Genomic DNA, 22490 nt, shown 5'->3' on the forward strand with positions numbered 1-22490 from the left:
TCAACTGGGCTTGTCAAAATCTGTTTGCACAAAAAAATCGCGAGGGTGCTATGCATGGAATCGTGCCAAATTCGTGAAATATTCTTTCGGCTTTTGTCTGCATTCCTCCAAGCGCTCGGCTTTTGTCTGCATTCCTCCAAGCGCTTGGCTCATCTTCAACGATCACTGGTCATGGATCGTGGGTCAACTATCTCAATGTGCAAAATCAATGTTTGCAAACATAAAATCGTTCTCTCAAACCAACTGTGTATTCCAACTTAATGGGCCTCAACACGAACTTTAGTTTTTATTTGAGCCAACATAATTCGGACTTCTTATTTAATTTTAGGTCCTTACGCGGGTCAAAAAATGATCATAAAAAAAAAAGACAAGTTTAAAGACTAAAAAGCAAATTCATCTTTAACATGACAGAAAATGAAAAACATGCAAGTTATTGAACTAAAATGTAAATACATCGTTAACATGATCAAAAAGTAAAAATTTATAAAATTAAAAATACAAATTCATTTTTAACACGATCAAAACTAGAAAAAAATCATAAATTACAAGATGAAAAATATAATATCCCACTCTTAAACTATGATGATTCATCGTTTTGAGATATAGAAAGATAACAGTTTTATGTAGGTCTTTATTGTGGAATAATTCTGACATCTAAGATGCTGCCGCTTGTTTCTCTTCTCCTCTCTGCAGCTTCTTCTTCTTTGTCAAATATTTCGTCTTAAGATGCTGCCACCACGTGGTTCTTCTCCTCTCTGCAGCTTCTTCTTCTTTGTCAATTATTTCGTCTCTCTCAAAATCACTGTCAAAATCACTGTCACCACTTGGTGGTTCTTCTTCGTAATTGCAATCTGGTGAAAGAAGTAATTTTGGTGGTTCTTCTTCGTGATTGCAAATATGAGACTGCCATCAGATACACAAGTGTTAGCAAAAAAAATGTGAAATGATTCTACTTCCCCACCATCATGAAATCAACCTTTTTTTCCTTTAAAAAAAAATTTTTTTGCCGCCTCCACTCATACACGCCACCACCACCATGGATCTAATGTTTGGTTGACTTGATAGATTAATAATTCAATTCAATCCCATTAAATTTTGGTTACAATATTGTGTATTGATTATTATTTATCCCACGTGAGTTAAAATTACAATATTATCACTTATATATTTCTTTAAAAACCGACATCTCCATAAATTTCAGTTTATTTGGTTCGATTTAAAAGGTTTTTCAGTCGGTTTCATTTTTTAGATTTTGGTAAATTCGATTCTTGGGTTCGTTTTCTGGTTTTAAATGGAAAAAAAAAGAACAATCGAACCAATCATTTTACATGTATTAAAATAGTTAAAAGTTTTATATATACTAGTGTACCGACGCACGCGTTGCGTGCTTGTATAATATTTTTTATAATTCATTTTATTTATATTTAAATGAGGATCAAAATATAATTATAAGAAATAGTGAGAGTCTACACTGTAATTTTGATATATAAATTAAAAAATAAATTGAAAAATAAAACAAATAAAAAAATGACCTTAGTAGGAATTGAACCCATAACCTAAACTCCACGTGACAATGATTCTATCCATTGAACTACACATAACTTACATTAAAATTTTAACATTTTATTTATATATATAATTAATAAAACAGACCATGACACCAAAGTTAGTTATTCTAAGTGTCTCAAACTTAATAAAGTAGTATAGATTATTTTCAATTAGATAAAGGGTAATATATCGTCATTCAAAAGGCTATGGGAGTAGGTCTCTTGTGAGACGGTCTCACGAATCTTTATCTGTGAGACGGGTCAACCTATCGATATTCACTATTAAAAGTAATACTCTTAGCATAAAAAATAATATTTTTTCATGGATAACCCAAATAACAGACATGTCTAACGAAATTGATCTGTGAGACCATCTGGCAAGAGTTTTTGTGTAGACTTTAATACAAAATATTGCATTGGTTTTTTCTAATCATTTTATTATATTTAATTATGATAGTTTTATTTAATTATCAAATGTTTGATATTTTTAGATATTTTAAAAGAAGATTCAAATTTTTACTAACAATTTATTCATGAGTACGATTTGTGTGAGACGGTCTCACGAATCTTTATCTGTGAGACGGGTCAACCTTACCGATATTCACAATAAAAAATAATACTCTTAGCATAAAAAATAATATTTTTTCATGGATGACCCAAATAAGAAATTCGACCCACGAAATTGATCCATGAGACCGTTTCACAAGAGTTTTTGTGTTATTTTTATTAATTAAACTTTATAAACCGAACCGAATCGAGATTAAATGGTTCAATTTCCGTATTAAACATTTGAAAAACAAAAAACCAAACCGAAATGTGTCCAAACCAAATCGAATCCTACTTAAATATTTTAATAATCACAACGTTATTTATGGATTCAATCCCGTCAACCCAACTAAATGGATGGACGACAAACTTATGCTCTGTGAGAGGAAAGTAAAATTAATTAGATATACGTACCTCGCAAGAAGCATACCGTGTCTCGCGGCTTTCTGACGTCTGAAATTAAAAAAAAAAAAAAAAAACAGAACACTCAGTCTACTTTATGATGTATTTTATGAATTGATCTTGTTTTAGACATGTTTTACAAACATGTAAAATATCAAACGGCATTCAACTTGATTGTTGCCTGGAAGAAAAAAACAATCTTACAAAAACTATGAAATACTGACAGACATTTGCGACAGGCTTTGTGTAGAGCAAAATGACCGGAGCTTTGTTAAGGATAATTCGATTTGGCAGAAAGAAACTCTCAGATCTTGATACATGTAAAAATAAACAAATCACTTGGACATGATCCGACAGGCTTAAGGATTTTATGTTTAGTTTTAGTGTTTCCACATTTTTGAGTGAGCATGAGGTTTTGTTGGGGCTTGTGGTCTCATATTATCATTCTCGTGGTTGCGGTTCTAAGTTGGCATGATTAAACGGCAATAATGTCACGTCCCAAATTCAGACCTAAGCGTGATTGCACAATGAGCTCTTGTGCAATCATAACTTATTATTTCTAATTCCTCCTCCCCAGATTATGAAACCTGGTTTGCTCTGATACCACTTCATTGTCACGTCCCGGGACGGGGGTTGGTTGACACCGGCGTGGCTCTCAAATTTACATTCGAAAACAACCAGCCTCAGAGTACAGAATTCAGAACCAGTCTTTTATTCATAATACGAAATAAATCAATTGTCTGTTACAACTCGAATACTGATGTTTTACAGCGAAAATGTAAAACCAGACATAACAATGTCTTAACAGGTACAGCGGAATTAACATAAACATAAACTGAGAACAATAATCTTCTTCACCAGCCCCAGAACTGGATCTGCTCTTTTTCTTATAATATTTCTTCCTCGTTCTTATCTGAGATGAGTTTGGTGGGTGAGTGATATGATTGCACATCGTAAAGCATTAATTGTTTATCATTTTGGTTGAGTTTGATCCTGTGAAAATAACTAGTCTTTTATCCTCTGGTCGACTGATAGTCCTAGCTATCTATTGTGTATGGGGACGGGCACTAGGTCCGACGGTAAAATAATGGAAATACGATCGTAGGGCTCCCTCTGGGCCTTGTTCCGTAAACAGAATCCCTCTGGGCTTTTTCCCTCACGATATTTCCAAAAATCATATATCCGCTTTGTCAGAGTCAATTCACATCTTTCAAAACATTTTTCCTTTCTTTTATTTCATAAAAATAATGACTTTCTAAAATAACATTTTACAGTTAAAAATTGCATAGCTTTACAATAAATCATAAAAATATTATATTTCACCAAAATCATCCTGGTATATTATTAACATGTGTTATGACCCTTCGAAACGCTGCCAAGCTTTTCGTACTACTCAGGTTTAAAAATGGCAGTTTTGCCCCTAGACGTAAAATTTCTCGTTTTGACTTTTCTTACTTTCGTTGACTCTAGACCATCCCAAATAATTATTTAGATTAAATTAATTTTTAATATTTTTATTGGGTTAAATTCGAGGCTTTCGTTTTAGTTCTTTATTTACTAATTCGAATAGAATTTAATTCTCGAATTAATTCAAACTTTAATATTTTCTCTAAACTTTTAAACATAGATTTTTTATCCCTAAATTACCCTCGTGAACCATGAATCGACCCTCGTGAAACATAATTCGACCCTTTTCTTTCCCTAGCCCTAGTTCGACCCTAAGCTAAATCCATCGAGCCCTCTTTTATTTTTCTTGAACTGGCCGAGCCACCTCGAGCCGTCCCTTGACCGACACCTCCTAGGGACCCTCGAACCCCCCTGGACACGCACGAAACCGGCTAGCCACGCGAAGAGTCCATGCGCACAGCCCCTCACAGCCGCCATCCCTCTCTCCAATTTCTTTGAGCCACCATGGACCCAGGGCCCCAGACCATGTCTGACCTTCATCATCTCTCCTATAATCTATGGACCATGTCCCAGCCCCTGCTCGCCAAGCCTAAGCCAGCGCCAAGCACTTGTGCACCTGCACGCATGCGCGGAAGAGTCCCTACTCTAATGGGCTCCTCCTCGGCTGCTGTCTCAAGCAGTCCTAGCCATGCTATGACTCTTCCTACCCTGTCCAACCCAGTCCAACCCAGTCCCTAGCCCAGCCTAATCGAGACATGCACTGAGCCACGGGTATTACTCACGTGGGTGCCCTTCGAAACCCTAAGGCTCCAATTCTTTTGCAACTTGATTTCCAGCATGTATTCCATCCTATAACGGATCTTTTCCGTCCCTAAAACACCTTCTATTGGCTGCATACTCGTTGGAAATCAAACACGTCCATATATACGCAAAAACTTCAAAACTTTAAAAATAATCAGTCAAACTGTTACGCAATTTAAACAGCAATATTTTCATACAAAATTCAAAACATGCCTATTATGAATGATGATACGCCAAGGGAGTTTGAAAGCGTGCCTTTGCGTTTAGAAAAGCTCAAATTTACGATCGTCGGCGTGGGGTGCGAGAGGAAGAAGAACAGGCGACGAAGAATCCTTGTTTTTCGCTCTCCAATTTTTCGAGAAATAAGTTTGTGATGTGTGTGAGGATTTCGGCTGGTATGGGGTGCAAAGGCCCTAGGTTTTAATTTTATAGTTTTAATTTGCATGTAATGGGCGGGCTTTCAAGTTTTGGAGCAATTGAACCACTTATCTTAGGTAAATTAGGCTCAAAAACACCTATTTAATTCAAAAATAAAAGTTATTAAAAATTATTTTTCAAAATAAGGTATTTGATATTTTAAAATCCTCGTTTGCCTAAAATGCTTCCCGGATAAAATCTAGCTTGCCTCGTAAAATAATTGATTCTATCATTTTTAGAAAAAAAATTAATCTTTTTTAATCATATTAATAAGCCTTGAAAATATTTATTTTGTCTTGGTCGTCCTCGGTCTCCTTTTCTAAGCCAGGGGCGAGAATAACTCTCAGTTTTCAAAAAGCCATTTTTACAAAAACAGTAACACAATAATGTACAGAAATTATTATTTTCAGAACAGTAATCAGAATTCAAAGATCACAGGTTTCAGAACAGAAATCAGAACTAGTAAGCACTGAACACGTTAGTGAATTTCATGGTTAAACTGATATCAATCCCCTATATGTTCTCTCCTCTAAGAGGTGAGGCCAGAATCAGAATCAGAATTCAGAAATGTTCAGAATATATATTCCTACCATTAGTACACTAGGGAGTTTCAGTGCTTCAAAATCATATATCATAATTAAACATACAGAAACTGTGCTTTAGAACAGAATTATCAAACTGATTTCAAGATATTTATATATAAACCCACTTACCGTAATTTTCTAGAGTTTCGGTTGAAGTCTACTGAAAATCTGGTGGCCTCGCTATTGGTTTTTACAGCTCGAAAATACACTCTCTTAGCTCAATTTTCAAGTGATAACTCAAGAATTGTGTAACAACAATCTCAGAAACTTGAGGGTGTTATTTATAGACCAAATTCTGATTGTTAGCCTCCATATTAATGACCATAATCTGCCATTAACAGCCTTTATCCCATGTTAATGCTTCAGTTACAAGTCTAAGCTGAATCAGTAACTGTCTGCTGGATTCTAATCTTCTGCTGCTGGATTTTTATCTACTGTCTGCTGCTAGATTCTAATATGCTGGAAAAATACCAGCTTCTGAAATATTATCTTCTGCTGGAAATTTTGCATTGCTACTGAACTGCTGGAAATGCTGGAAATTCGGGTTCTCACATAATGGGCCTCAACACGATGAACTTTAGTTTTTATTTGAGCCAGCATAATTCGGACTTCTTATTTAATTTTGGGGCCAATAGACTCGAGGTCAAAAAATGATCATAAATAAACAAATGCAACTTTAAAGACTAAAAGGCAACTCATCTTTACCATGACAAAAAATGAAAAACCTGCAAGTTACTGAACCGAAAATGTAAATACATTGTTAACATGATCAAAAATTAAAAAAAAAAATGTACAATTTATGAAATTAAAATATAGATTCAGTTTTAACACGATCAAAACTACAAAAAATCATAAATTATAAGATGAAAATATAATATCCCACTCTTAAACTATGATGATTCATCGTTTTGAGATATAGAAAGATAACAGTTTTATGTAGGTCTTTATTGTGAAATAATTCTGACATCTAAGATGCTGCCGCTTGTTTCTCTTCTCCTCTGCAGATTCGATTTACATGTTTCATACTCTTTCTGCAGCTTCTTCTTTATTGTCAAATATTCCGTCTCTCTCTATTCAAATTTCAATCCAACTTTCTTCATCATCTTGGTTCTTCTTCGTGATCGCAAATATGAGACTGCCATCAGATACACAAGTGTTAGCCAAAAAATGTGAAATGATTCTGCATCCCCGCCATCATGTAATCAACCTTTTTATCCTTAAAAAAAAAACCATTTTTTTATATACAGAGTAATCATGCATTGTCCATCATATGTTAAACAGCACAAAATAGTTATTGCCTGAACAAAATGGCATCTTCAAGGACAAGAATTTTGTGGAAAATGTCATTTATTTAGGTTGTGTTTCAATTCAGTTTAATTAAATGTTTGGTTACAGTCTTTTGTACATGAGTTAAAATTACAATATTATCATATACATTTATTTTATTTCTACTCATTAATTATTGAAAAATGAAAGAATTGTGATTTAACATTTTATTCCAAATTTAATAAATCAAACTTTATATATTATTTTTTATTTAATATTATTTCACATAGGAGTGTCAATAAACGGTTAAAATCGAAAAAACCTGACATCACCATAAACTTCAGTTTTTTTGGTTCGGTTTAGCCACTTTTTCCGTCGTTTTCATTTTAGATTTTGGTAAATTCGATTTTTGGGTTCGTTTCGGGTTATAATGAAAAAAAGGAACAATCGAACCAATTTTTTTACATGTATTAAAATAGTTAAAAGTTTTCTATATATTATTTTAAATTAGATAAAGGGTAATATATCTCCATTCAAAAGGCCATAGACTTTAATACAAAATATTACATTGGTCTTTTCTAATCATTTTATTGTATTTAATTATGTTAGTTTTATTTAATTATCAAATATTCGATATTTTTAGAAATATTACATTGGTCTTTTCTCATCATTTTATTGTATTTAATTATGTTAGTTTTATTTAATTATCAAATATTTGATATTTTTAGATATTTAAAAAGAATATTCAAATTTTTACTCAACAATTTATTCAAAGAATATAAGTTAATTTATTATTTTACCTTTATTAATTAACTTTTATAAACCCCAACCGAATTAACCGAATCATAATACAAGAAAATCGAACCGAATCGAAAATAAATGGTTCAATTTTCGTATTAAACATTTGAAAAACAGAACACCAAACCGAAATGTGTCAAAACCAAATCGAACGGACCGTTGCAGACCCATAATTTCACGTCCTACTTAAATATTTTAATAACCACAACGTTATTAATTTATGGATTCAATCCCGTCAACCCAACTAAATGGATGGACGACAAACTTATGCTCTGTGAGAAGAAAGTAAAATTAATTAGATATACGTACCTCGCAAGAAGCATACTGTGTACCCTGGCTTTGTGACGTCTGAAATAAAAAAAAACAAAAAAAAAAAGAACACTCAGTCTACATTATGATGTATTTTATGAATTGATCTTGTTTTAGACATGTTTTACAAACATGTAAAATATCATACGGCATTCAACTTGATTGTTGCCTGGAAGAATAAAACAATCTTACAAAAAACTATGAAATACTGACAGACATTTGCGACAGGCTTTGTGTAGAGCAAAATGACCGGAGCATTGTTAAGGATAATTCGATTTTGGCAGAAAGAAATTCTCAGATCCGGATACATGTAACAATAAACAAATCACTTGGACATGTGTCTAGATCCGACAGGGTTAAGGATTTTATGTTTGGTTTTAGGGTTTCAACATTTTTGAGTGAGCATGAGGTTTTGTTGGGGCTTGTGGTCTCGTATTATTATCCTCGTGGTTGCGGTCCTAAGTTGGCATGATTAAACGGAAAAAATGTCATGTCCCAAACTCAGACCTAAGCACGATTGCGCAACGAGCTTTTGTGACCATGTTAAATGTCACGTCCCACTACTCAGACCTTTCTTGAGTAGTGTTTTTGTTTAGTCACCGCCGATTATTTTCCAAAGTAAATATCATGCAGCGTGCAATCTCTTGTCTAACTGAAAATTTCTTCAAGGAGAGAGGACTTCGCAAGATGTTCATTCATCAGAAACAATAAATATGCATGAATTACTAGTTGACTGGAAAATCACTATGACAATTCAATCAGTGACCCGATGATATATGCTTTCTAAATTCAACGAATAACATAGCCTAAAATTATGTGTATGAAAAATTGTCATTGACTTGAGAATTAAAAGACTTATACCTGACCAGATGTGTTCACTGCACCGCAAATTTGTGAAGCCTGAATATCAGAAGCAGAGCAATCAGTTTCAGTATTAATCTAACGCTTGCATTAAACTCACCCAGTGATGGTTTTTACATATACTCATCTTCACAATCAAAATAGGCTAGAACCTTTACCTGACACAGAGGCCAGTTTTTGTGATATTTGATCAACCAGAATCGAATCTTATGTTTGAAATTTTATGACTTGTTATTGTTTTCGAGCACACATGAATAATGCGCAAATGAAATTAGAAGTGCAGTGAAACAAAAGAGAAAAACAATTGTGTTTTAAGGTGGTTCGGACAAAATCATCTTATGCCTTCGGAGGTATGTACCATTATCTTGTCAATATACAAAGTGTCACACCGGGTCAAGACTCGCGTATGTGTCACTGCACAATAAGCCCCTATAGGCTATAACAACTATTTATATCTGTCTTTGCTTAACGAAAATAGTTCACCCAAGTTACTATATTAGTCTATTGTAAGCCCTTAAAAACTACTTTAAATTTTCATTTTCAACCAATGTCGGACAAGAGTATCACAATCACCCATCTTTCAGAACACGATGTCTTTGTCGAGACTTGCCCCTCTATCCACTAGCACCGGAAATCTAGAGATGACTGATCTAGGTTCAAGAGGTGGCTCTCACGCATATAGTACTTCGTCCTGCATAACAATTATTTCCCAATGTTCTTGTTCGTGACCGGCTCTGATACCATTTTGTCACGTCTAGGGCCTAGGTTTGAGTTTGCGCGACTGCACAATAGGTCCTTATAGTAACTACTTCGTATCCGTCTTTGCATTATGTTTTGGGAGGTGGATTTGGAAGATGATTGAGAACACAGGCACACAAGAAAAAGCCGGAATCAAGGAGACGGAGGAGAGCAAGAGAACTCAACCGAAGAACAAACACATAATAAATGTTTTTCTTTTTTTCTCTTTTCTTTAATTGGGATTAATTGGATCATATCCCCAAACATTTATGTTATGAATTCTTTTTGAAGATTGAATTTTGTTCAAGTATACTTGATTATGTTATTGACGTTTCTTGCAATTTTGGAGTATGATCAACTTTAAAGAGATTTTATATGTTATAATTGCAATCGAGAGGAGATTTTATAACATGATATAATACATAATTCATGGATCTACAACTTACATAGACATATGAGGTTGGATACATGTTGATAGTCATAGTCCAATATGTTGAAAGTTAGAGGATTCCATAGCTCGTTAATGCGATTGCAATTGTTAAATAATACAAAGGCACTTGGTTACTGCATTTTGTCAATTATATCAATATAGCTCGACATAATATATTGACAGACTAGGGAATCCCGTCAAAAGCATGATTTAATAATTGAAATTCAATCGTTAGAAGAGATTCAGGGGTAGGTGAACTAAGATTCTAACAGTTGTTTGTTTATTAACTTGATTTATATCGTGTTAGTAAATTATTTTGTTTGCCTTTCAATTTAATTTATTAATTAATCCAATTTTCGATTTAGTTAACTAGAGAATTGTGTTTAAGTTAAATTTTTCTAATCAATCTATGTGGAAACAATACTCATACTTCGTACACTATATTATAACTTGACTCGCGCACTTGCAATTCATTCGAGCATAAGCTTTTATTTTATTTTTATTGGAGATTTACAGTACAAGAAAAGCTCGATCAGTATCACACAAAGTTTACACAGTCTGTGATACAAAACTTTACTCAGGATTCACTCTTGTTCTTTCTTTTCTCTTCTCACGTATAAAGAAAAGCAGCACTATTGATTCATTTTTCACTCTGTAAATCACTCTCTATCTCATGTGTACATCAATCAGTATATTTCGCTTCATCACTCACTAATGCTTTATATCTTGAAGCCTCGTAACTGACTCTAGAACTTGCAACCTGCAGATCTAGTGATGTGGCTTACTCGATTGAATCAGCTTAACAACTAACTGTTTGGTTAGTTATTTTCAGATCATGATCCATCTATATTGACATGAGTTACTTCGCAACATTTTAAATATAAAGATTAATTTGCATGTCTACCTATGACTAGAATGTGCGATACCATAAAGAGTTATACACAGCAGCTACTTTTGTTTGGCAACTCAGGAAAGTATCTTGACTTTTAGGTTGTATATTAGAAGTTGCACAGTGTAACCTACTACTTACATCCAAGTTGCATATGGTAGCTTACTTACGAAAATATATAATCACCGTCTAAAAACTTAGATCAGGTTGAAAACTGAAGAAATTTTTATTAACATTGTAACTGTAGCAAGTATTAAGAAAGAACACATACCTGTTCTCCCACGCCCTGTTTGCATGTCTTTCCATATGCAATCATTTGCTTAGCATTCTTGGCAATCTTTGCTAAATACTCCATTATTGGGCTATTTGTGTCCACAATTACATCCCTCAGGGAGGGTATTTCAAAGTCATGGGCCGTCTTCCAAAACATTTTGAGTTTTGGTAGATTCCATAGAAGCAGATACCTGAGCTGGGGAAATGGATTTGAATTTTTGTTCACTTGTAACTGATTTTCTTCTTTTTCAATAACTTCCTCAAGTTCTTTGCAATTTGTCAACCGTAGTTCTTTGAGTTTCACAAGATCTCGGGCTATAGAAGGAGTGAATATGGTGTTCAATCCAGAACAACCATCCACTTCCAGGAATTCAAGTTCTTGGAGAAAGCATGAAGGAAGTTGGTGGCAGAATATTTTTGATACTCCACCTATTCTTCGGAGTGACATCGTCTTTATTCTTGGACAGTATACCTGCATTTATTTACCGAGTGTAATAATGGGTAACTTTTTTGTTACAAAAAAATAAGAAACACCGTGGAGTATCATTTAAGCAAATTGTATACAGGACACAGAGGAAGATGCATACCATTTCACTGAATAATAATTGCGAGACCATGTCATCACCAGTCATGGAAATAAAGTTTCTATTTGCTGTACAGAAACCTTTGAACCGTGGCAAGTCCTCCATCTTCAAAACCCTTAGCCGAGGGAATAAAATTTTGGCAATGCCTGTGCTGAAATAAGTGAGGCTATGTAGACATCTAAGGACCAATTTCTCTAACTTTGGAAACTCCATATTGTAAGTTGAAGTTCTGTCTTCTCCATTTTCATGAAAGAAGACCTTATCCATCATTGGGCACATCACAATTTCTAGCTCTTCAAGCTGCAACAAGCTCTGAGCCACTGAATTCGAAAATAAAGATTTTAAATTTTGACATTGATAAATGTACATGGATCTGAGATTGGAAAGGCGGAATTTTGGACTTGGTCTAGAGTAGAAATGCTTTAGTTCGTGCAATAGTTCGAGATACAGATATCTTAGTTCTCCGAAAGATCTCTCTGGTAGTTGGCCAATGCATATCTCGTTCATGGAGGAAACCTCACAGAGATACAAGGTCTCCAGAATTGGAAAAACACCAAAGCTTTGTGTATTCCCATTCATTGTAGATACTAGGTGTTCCACAGTTTTACAGTCCTGGATTCCCAGTTGCTTCAAGTGCTGAAAACCTTCTAAGCCCAATGCATTCATTATATTTTTCGAGCCATCTCCATTTAACCACAAAGCTTCAGTTCTCTTAAGCAAAGAGCTGATCCATTCCCCTATATAAGTATCTGTAGGAAGGTAGAAATCCATAACTTTGTCGAAAGAACGTTTGAATTCGTGGGGATAGCATGCTATCAACCGTTCAGATATTGCGCTTATGGATATATCATAGTGTTTAAGCTCAGAGGAAAAGTTTATGTTTTCAGCTGTAATTTTTCCAGCTACCAAGATTCTTAGGGTGGTCAGATTAGGTAACTTCCCTAACTCAAAGAGTCCTTCGCCCCATTTAGCAAACTTCTTTGTGACATACAGTTCTTCTAATTTAACCAGTCCTCCAATTGCCCCTTGTTCGATTTTTTGGAGATTCCCACAGTCTGTCAGATCTAACAGCCTTAGATTGGCTAATTTTCCAAGTGCTGCTGGAAATATCTTTAATTCAGTACTTTGAAAGCACAGGATTTCTAGATTTATCAACTCTCCAATTATAGATAGATTTTCGAGCCCGCAACCACATAAATGCAATGCACGAAGATTTGGAAGCTTTTGAATGGATGATGGTACTGCTGGAATGTCCGTACAGCGCAGGTCCAGCACATTGAGTTTTCCGAACTTCTCAAACTTATATATGCGTCCTATTTGATTCATAGATTCCCATAATAAGAAAACGACATTAGGGAATATTATTTCGTCTGGAATATTTGCAAAGTTTGAGAATAAAGAAATGTGAGTGCAGTGCTGGTACAAGGACCTTTGTGACCACACTCCTGTGCTACCATTATCAATCAGAAATCTAGGCTCATCCTTTGTTGCAATTGATATAGCAACATCACGAACAACATCATGCATCTTAACAAATCCCTCTTTGTGTCCATCTTGAAGTAAGAAACGGTCTTTTAGTAATTCTATCAATGCACGCGTTCTGTTTCTTCCTTCTCTTATGTTATTTATTCCTTCGAAGATGTCTAGCCCTATTCCATACCTTACCAAGTTCTCAATGCAAATATTAGAGTCTTCTCGGAATAAAGAACAAAGTAGAAAGAGATCTTTGGCGTCGTTACCTTCTAGTGCCAAGTAACTAAGCACCAACGGCCGGTACACATCATTTCGCACTTCTAGAATATTTGTTGGGGTCGAATTCCTCAACTGTACAAGAGCATTCTCCCATGTAGGATGGCTCTTCTGTTTCAGTGCCCTGGCGACAGATGCAAGGGCAACAGGCAAGCCTTTGCATTCATTTGCAACGTCTTTTGCTATTGCATATAGATTGGTACAGTCGCTGGCCGATATACCAGCTTCCTCAGAGAAAAGAATCCATGCTTCCTCCCTAGATAAGACTTGCAGCTCTAAAGTCTTCTGAGCTCCCATTTTAACACAGACATCTCGTGCTCGAGATGTTAACAAAATTTTGCAATTAATATGGGATAATTCAAGTGGAATTCCTAACTCATTTAGATCAAGGCTTTTCCAAATATCATCTAGTATGACAAGGATTCTTTTTATACCCAATATTCTTTTGCGTAGTAAAGTTCCTCTGATCGACTCATCCTCTGCTTCTAATTCGAAATCTAACAATTCCGCAATCTGATTTTGAATCCTTTTTTTATCTGGATGCTGAGTTACCACTGCCATGACTATCACATCAAACATTTTCTTTTCTTTCACTAATTTTCCAATTCTTCTTACCATTGTGGTCTTTCCAACCCCTCCCATGCCACATAACCCGACAATTTTGACATCTCTATCCTGTAAAGTGGCTATAATTTTTTCCTCCACAGATTTTCTGGTTAGAAACCTGTTGTCGGACTCAATGGGCGGAGATTCCGTCTCCGCAACTTCTGTGTTTTCAGTATCTAACTCAACTGGAGGATCAGAGAATAGCATCTCCCCAAATGGAACACGGTAAGATACTCGTTCAAATTTGCCTTCTTGTTGAAGTTGAATGGCTTTTTTGATGATCTTTTTGCTTCTCTTGCTTAGCTGATAACGCGATTTCATACCCGTTAACCCTCTATGGATACAAACTTCTGAAACATTTGCCGCGTCTGAATGAAGGTAATGTCTTTCGTTCTTGATATTTTCAACCTCTCTTAGCCAGTTTTCCACAACAGGCCCAATTCTTTCTAAATTCCTCCGGGCCTCATCAACCTGCAGCTGAACCCCGACTTCCGTGCGTAGCAGCTTGTCAACTTCACATTGCAGGTCCTTGATGTTGTTGCCGTAGCAACACATGTAGTTGAATTGGCGCTTGATTGGGGGCACCAAGTACTCTCCTAATTTTGCTACGACGCTGAGAATACCACCAAGAATCATTAAAAATGCAGCCATTTGTTACTCCTCTTTCTGCTTTTTTCCCCTTTTTCGATTGCTTCGAAAATAAGAGACGACTTTACAGGTGAAAGAAACACAAAACAATGCAATCGCGGGGCGGAGTTAAACCGTACCAGCAATTTTACTAATAAAAAGAAGAAGAGAAAATCAGAGAGCAGTATGTATGCTAATGTGATTTAGATGCAAAGAAATGACTTTCTCGATGATTCTGTAAAATTGTGATTCAAGAATGAACTGGATGAAGTTTACTTTTCGTTTAGAGACCATAAAAGTCTTCGATTTTGTTAATCAGAAAGACACCCTGTAACCAGGGATAGGCAATTTCCCCGTTTGAAGTTTTTTCAAATCTCAAATAAACAAGAGACGTATGATAATGTTATCTTATTTTTGAACTCGTCTTGAAATTTTCGATAATAATATCAATATTATTAATAATAATGATTCTTTTAAATAATTTAAAAAAACTCAAATTCATAACATTCAATCTAATTCGTCACTTCATGATAATTACGTGGTTTCATCTTTTTTTTTTATTAAAACTATGAATTAAAAAGTTTGTGTTGTTGAAGTAATATTAGTATTTATATATGTAATTCGATTATCGTATCAATATTCTTTAAGTAAATTTGAAGACTTTTTTTTTTGTTAATTCAACCGTTATTTGAAGCGGTAATGTGGATATTGGTTTAATTCAATCAGGTCGAAGATGATGATGTCAAATTGAGACCATCTCGTTATCATTTCTAGATTATTTGAAGCGAGATTTAATCTCTACGAAGTCGGGATGAGAGTTTTCAGGCCAATCAGATAGAACCGGGTATGAGGCTCGATGAAGACTTAATCTACGTGGTGATTAAATGAGAATATCCGATTAGAAAAAAAACGGAGATTAGGGCGACATCCCCGCCCCCAACCAATTGTCATCCCTACCTATAACATATGTTGGTTGACATTCTTTTGTCAATTTTATGCAAATATCAGGGGAATGGTTCAGTCAAGTCAAATCATGATGAAATGTTATTTTGTACAAAAATACCATAGAATCAACTCAAAAGTCGAAAAACTTAAATTTCATTTTCCTACCATCGAATACGTTTGCGTTGGTTCTTGGCATTCCAAAGGAGTTGGATCATATTTTTTATGGAACACTAGAAAGACGTGTGGTTGTTTAAGTACACTTTTACTTCTTTTTTTGTTATCTTCAAGCCAGATAATTCTTTTTTTGAATAAAAAATTGAACAGAGACTCGATGCTCGAAAGTTTGATGATTCAAGCTCAACTTGATAATATTTTATTGCTATTTTCAGCATATGCAAAAATATAATACGAATTAACGTTGGTCCCACGTGCGGAATTTGGGATAATAAAAGCCGAAAATAAAGAATAAACTGGACACCGAGATTTACTTGGAAAACCCCTAAAAATTATTAGGATAAAAACCATAGGCAAAATGAAAAGAATTCCACTATAATATTTTGGGGTGTACAATTCACTCACTGTGTTTCTAAAGAGAACACACACTCTCTTAATACATGAGAACAAACACTTCACAAATATTATAGAACTAAGCACTTAAATGCTATATGAGAGAAAACTCGAAGAAGGGATAAATGAAATGATCGAATTGTGTCTCTATTTATAATCAAAATTTTGAGTGTGAAACCGCGTGCATTTATTAATTTCGTATGAAATTTCGTTTCTTCAACAACCTGCAAAATAAGACCCGTCATTTCCACAAAATACGTCACCACAGGAAATGCATTTAATGCATTCCTATTTGCCGACATTTCTCCCACTTGGAGATTTGATTGAGAATCAAACACATCTCCACATATCTTTTCAATCTTGCCATTACTTGTTGCTTACGTTTCCGTTAGGCCACTTGAGGATCTACACCACTCAAACTTATCAGTGTTCACTGGCTTGGTCAGAAAATCAGCTATGTTATCCTTTGTATGGATCTTTTGAATATCCACGCTTCCTTCTTCTACTACTTCTCGTACAAAATGAAATTGTACTCCAATGTGTTTCGTCCTGGAATGAAAGGCTGTATTCCTTGCGATGTGCAAGGCACTCTGACTATCACAAAACAAAGGAACATTCTCTTGTTTGTGTCCGATTTCCTCCAATAACCTTTTAATCCATATTGCCTCCTTGAAACCTTGAGTAGCTGCCATGTATTCTGCCTCTGTGGTAGATAACGCCACAACTGTCTGCAGTTTTGAAACCCAACTTACAGCTCCTCCTGCAAGTGTAAACACATAACCAGTAGTAGATTTTTTCTTATCAGGATCACCTGCATAATCTGAATCGACATAGCCTCTGAGTGTAAAATCTGATCCTCCATAACATAATGCAGCATTCGAGGTACCCTTAATGTATCTAAGGATCCTCTTAACAGTGCTCCAATACTCTCGTTCAGGATTCGCCATATACCGACTAACTGCTCCCACTGCTTGAGCAATGTCCGGTCTTGTATATATCATGGCGAACATCAAACTTCCCACTGCTGATGCATATGATACTCGAGACATCTCTATCTACTCTGCTTCACTGCTAAGACACATATCTGAGGATAACTTGAAGTTAACAGGAAGAGGGGTCGAAATTGGCTTACTATTTTGCATGTTGAAGTGTTGCAAGACTTTCTTCAAATAATTTTTCTGGGAAAGCCAAATCTTTCTGTTACTTCTGTCTCGGTGAACTTTCATCCCTAGAATCTTGTTTGCTGGTCCCAAGTCCTTCATATCAAATTCCCTAGCCAACTGTGTCTTCAATCCTTGGACCTAATCTTTGTTGGGGCCTGCTACCAACATGTCGTCCACATACAACAGCAAAATGATATAATCATCACCAGACCTCTTGAAATACGTACAAGGGTCTGCACTCAATCTGTTGTATCCAAGGCTCATGATATAGGAATCAAATCTCTTGTACCCACACCTCGGCACCTGTTTGAGACCGTACAAAGATTTTTTCAACCTGCAAACCAAGCTCTCTTTGCCTTTTTCCGCAAAACCTTCTGGCTGGAGCATATAGATTTCTTCTTCAAGATCTCCATGAAGAAACGCTATTTTTACATCTAGCTGTTCTAGATGTAGGTCAAACACTGCACACAATACCAATACTTCTCTGACTGTTGTAAGCCGAACCACATGAGAAAATATCTCATTGAAGTCAATGCCTTCTTTCTGAGCATACCCTTTTACCACCAACCTAGCACGATACCGCTCCACTTAGTTATTGCCATCACGCTTGATCTTATAGACCCATCTGTTTCCAATGGCTTTCCTCCCTCGTGGTAGTGTAACAAGATCCCAAGTTTTATTCCTATCTAATGCCTCCAACTCTTCTTCCATTGCTATCATCCACAAAGATACATCTGAGCTTTGAGTAGCCTCATGGAAACTCGATGGCTCACCATCCTCTAATAATAGACAATAAGCAATGTTGGTTTCAGTGACATAATCTGAAAGCCAACCTGGTGGTCTTCTGTCTCGAGTTGACTTCCTCACATTGAAAACCTCAAACTCAACATGTTCTTGTTCTTCGTGCTCTGGTACTGTTTCACAAGAAACTTGACCTTTGTCAGTCTTATTCTCCATCTGAATATAGTAGTTTCTGAATTCAGTGTGCCTTTGTCTCCCTTTACTTTATCTTCCTCGAAGATAACATCTCTGCTGATGACAAGCTTGTGAACAGTAGGATCCCACAAGCGAAACCCTTTTACTCCATCAGCATAACCCAAGAAGATACATTTTCTAGATTTCGAATCCAGCTTCGATCTTTCTTGCTCATTGTACAGAACGTACACAGGACTTCCAAATGTATGCAAATGAGAATAATCCGTCGGCTTCCCGATCCACATCTCCATCGGAGTCTTCGGATCAATCGCCACTAAAGGAGAACGATTGATAATATAACAAGCGGTTTTGACTTCTTCCGTCCAAAATGACTTTTCTAGACCTGCAGTCCTCAACATAGCTCTTGTTCTGTCCAACAAGGTTCTGTTCATCCGTTCCGCCACTCCATTCTGCTGAGGTGTGTAAGCCGTCGTGAATTGTCTTTTGATGCCCTCATGTTGACAATATGCACCAAATTCGTCATTGGTGTATTCTCCTCCATTGTCAGTCCTCAAACACTTGATTTTCTTTTCTGAATCAAGTTCAACCAGCGCTTTGAAATCTTTGAAGACTTGGAAAACATCTGATTTCTTCTTGATTGAATACACCCAACATCTCCTAGAAAAATCTTCAATGAACGAGACAAAGTATCTCGCTCCTCCTAAGGATACAACCGGTGCTTGCCAAACATCCGAATGAATCAGCTCCAATATACTTTTGCTCCTGGCAATAGAAGTGCCAAACTTTAATCTGTGTTGTTTACTTGTAACACAGTGTTCACAAAAGGGTAGTGACACTTTTGTAAATCCCGGCAGCAGCTTCCGTTCTGAGAGAATTTTCAACCCTCGTTCTGACATATGCCCGAGCTTTCTATGCCATAAAACTGTTAATTCTTCTCCTGAACCAATTGATGCAATAGCTAGTTCTGCCTCTTTGTGTGTTTCCGCCAAAAGTACATACAGATTTGCAGCAACTTTTTCCGCCTTCATAACCACAAGCGCAACCTTCACAATTTTCATGATCCCGTTCTCGATACGAGTTTTGCAACCGATGTCATCCAATTTTCCCAAGGACAGAAGATTCTTCGTCAGTCCTTTCACATGTCGTACCTCCTGTATAGTGCGAATGGTGCCATCAAACATTTTAATTTTGATGGTACCGACCCCAGCGATTTCCAAGGCATGATCATTTCCCATGAATCCAGAGCCTCTGAGACTAGACTGGTTCATAATGATCAAACCATTCTCTCCGAGACGTCATGTGCCACGTCGCTCCTGAATCCATAATACATGCGTCACAAAATTTGTGCCTGCCTTCTGCAACAGTTGCTGCTTCGCTGAATAATATTTCACCACTGCCTGAAGTACTAGCCACATTTCCTTGAGAACTCTTCTCGATACTCGTACACTCTTTCTTGAAGTGCCCTTTACCGCCACATTTAAAGCAGTAAATATTTTTCTTCTTACTTCTTGACTTTGATCTACCTCGTCTTTGGCTCCCACTGGAGTCACGGTCCATAAATCTTCCTCTTATCATCGGTAAAGCCTCTGCCTGCTTCGATGTTACCAACCTGTCTTCCTTATTCTTGCGCCGGCTTTCTTCTCCGAGAACCGTAGTTAAGACGTCGTCGAATCTTAAAAATCCCATAAGAATATTGTTGGTAATGTTGATGATAAGTTGATCATATGAATCTGGTAGACTTTGAAGTAGAAGCTCCGCACGTTCATTTTCCCCTATTTTATGCCCCATGGAAGTGAGTTGGGCAAATAGAGTATTTAGTGTGTTGATATGGTCGGTCATCGATGAAGATTCCGCCATCCGAAGAGTATAAAGCCTTCTCTTTAGGAAAGTCATGTTGTGTAACGACTTGACCTCGTACATCTTTGTCAGAGTATCCCAGATAACTTTGGCTATTTTTATCTCAAAGATACTATACTAAACTTCGTCAGCTATAGCCAAGTGTAAATTGGCAACAACATTATCATTCATCTCATTCCACTTTCCATCATCCGTAATTTCCACCGGTCTATCTCCAATAGCCGCCAATCAATTTTCCTTTCTTAAAACTGCTTGTATCTTTATTTTCCACAGCATAAAATTGCTTTCGTTGAATTTTGCTATCTCGTACCTGCCCGCCATTATGTCTACAATAATTTTTGTAGACTGGACAAAATAATCCCGCCTTAATTAAAAAATCTCAAAAGATCTTTTCTGATGTGGAAGATCAGTCTAGGCTGCAACCACAGAGCATACTCAGAATTTTAAGAAATTTTAAACCAAGGCTCTGATACCACTTGTTGGTCCCACGTGCAGAATTTGAGATAATAAAATTCGAAAATAAAGAATAAACTGGACACCGAGATTTACGTGGAAAGCCCCTAAAAATTATTAGGGTAAAAACCACGGGCAAGATGAAAAGAATTCCACTATAATATTTTGTGGTGTACAACTCACTCACTGTGTTTCTAAAGAGAACAAACACTCTCTTAATACATGAGAACAAACCCCTCACAAATATTATAGAACTAAGCACTTAAATGCTATATGAGAGAAAACTCGAAGAAGGGATAAATGAAATGATCGAATTGTGTCTCTATTTATAATCAAAATTTTGAGTGTGAAACCGCGTGCATTTATTAATTTCATATGAAATTTCGTTTCTTCAGCAACCTGCAAAATAAGACCCGTCATTTCCACAAAATACGTCACCACAGAAAATGCATTTAATGCATTCCTATTTTCCGACAATTAAGAATAAACAAGATCAAGAAATGAAGGGACAACTATAAATGAAACTAGCGCTGCCAAGTATGCTACGCAATCTTGTTCAATCATAGTTTTGTTTATAATTTTTTATAATTAGGTCGTAGAATAAAGATAAATTTGTAATTTAAACAAAAATAGAAGTAATATGATTATTATAAAAATTGATAGGCAAAACATTATAAAGTCACATCGCGGAATAAAAGATGTCTCAACTTTAAGATAATAATAGATTATGATGTGGATCCGTGGAGGTGGGCTCCAAGTGAACAATCTAAAAATATCGCATCAAACTTTACCTATTTTGTCTTTTGGTCGTAAATATTTAAATTTGTGTTTTAGTCATGTAAGTTAGGTTGTGTTTTGACTTTTGATTCTTTTTTAGTGAAATGTTGATATGACATCAGACATGTTCACATCAGCGTTTTTCGACATCATGCCAGCATTTTTGCCAAAATGGTTATATGTCAATTTTCGGGTGAATTCAGTAATGTGTTAAATCAAACTAAACAAATAATATAATGAATAAACTATCATGATATATTATTTTAGCCAAACGAGTTATCTGTCATTTTTCAGGCAAATCGTGTTATTCGATTTGGTTGCTGTTGACTTTGTGAATTATATTAAAAGAAGGCAAAAACTTATGTGAGACGATCTCACGGGTCGTATTTGTGAGACATGTCTCTTATTTGGGTCATCCATAAAAAAATATTATTTTTTATGATAAGAGTATTACTTTTTATTGTAAATGTGGGTATGATTGACTCGTCTCAAAAATTAAGATCCGTTAGATGGTCTCACATGTGACCCATTCTTAAAAGAAAGTAACATGACAGAATGAATGTTAGCGACATAGTTAATTTGAACAAAAATAATTAAATAACTCATACATTATTTATTTAATTACATGATCATAATTATTTATAAATGATATATTATTTGAAATAGATTATTCCCTATGGTTTGATTTTATCCGTCTTTTGGTTTTTCTTTCAAAGCACACTCCGGTCATTTTCTAAATATCACTCTTGAATTTTGTTTAACTATAAATCATTTCACTGTAATCATTCTTCGAAAAAAATTATTTATATTCAAAATTACGAGCTCATTGAATTAAAAAATCAAAATGTATTGTTGTATTTGAGTAATTTTTATTTGCTAGGTAGGGTGTTTTGCCTGAAATGGGTCGTTTCTCCATGGAGAAATAATCCTATTCACCCGCCTCCGATCCTCAGTCCTT

General features: G+C 35.6%; 1 protein-coding gene across 6 annotated transcripts; it reads right to left on the reverse strand.

The window, feature by feature from the left end:
* Positions 1 to 465: 465 nt before the first annotated feature.
* LOC140820809 (probable disease resistance protein At4g27220) lies at positions 466 to 15132 on the reverse strand. 6 transcript variants are annotated; one of them, XM_073181159.1, is made up of 6 exons: positions 11856 to 15132; positions 11460 to 11740; positions 11267 to 11357; positions 8939 to 8977; positions 8078 to 8116; positions 466 to 903 (listed from the first exon to the last, which is right to left on the reverse strand). In XM_073181159.1, exons 1-6 carry the CDS (start codon positions 14856 to 14858, stop codon positions 655 to 657), a joined length of 3702 nt encoding a protein of 1233 aa, XP_073037260.1. In that variant the 5' UTR covers positions 14859 to 15132; the 3' UTR covers positions 466 to 654. The 6 variants fall into 6 exon arrangements, with proteins under 6 accessions (XP_073037260.1, XP_073037258.1, XP_073037257.1 ...); XM_073181157.1 differs by having other exon boundaries at positions 466 to 683; positions 740 to 903; positions 11267 to 11740; XM_073181156.1 differs by having other exon boundaries at positions 11267 to 11740.
* Positions 15133 to 22490: the final 7358 nt, after the last annotated feature.

This window comes from Primulina eburnea, unplaced genomic scaffold (assembly GCF_022965805.1).
Source record: "Primulina eburnea isolate SZY01 unplaced genomic scaffold, ASM2296580v1 ctg153_ERROPOS1674940+, whole genome shotgun sequence".
Taxonomy (NCBI): domain Eukaryota; kingdom Viridiplantae; phylum Streptophyta; class Magnoliopsida; order Lamiales; family Gesneriaceae; genus Primulina; species Primulina eburnea.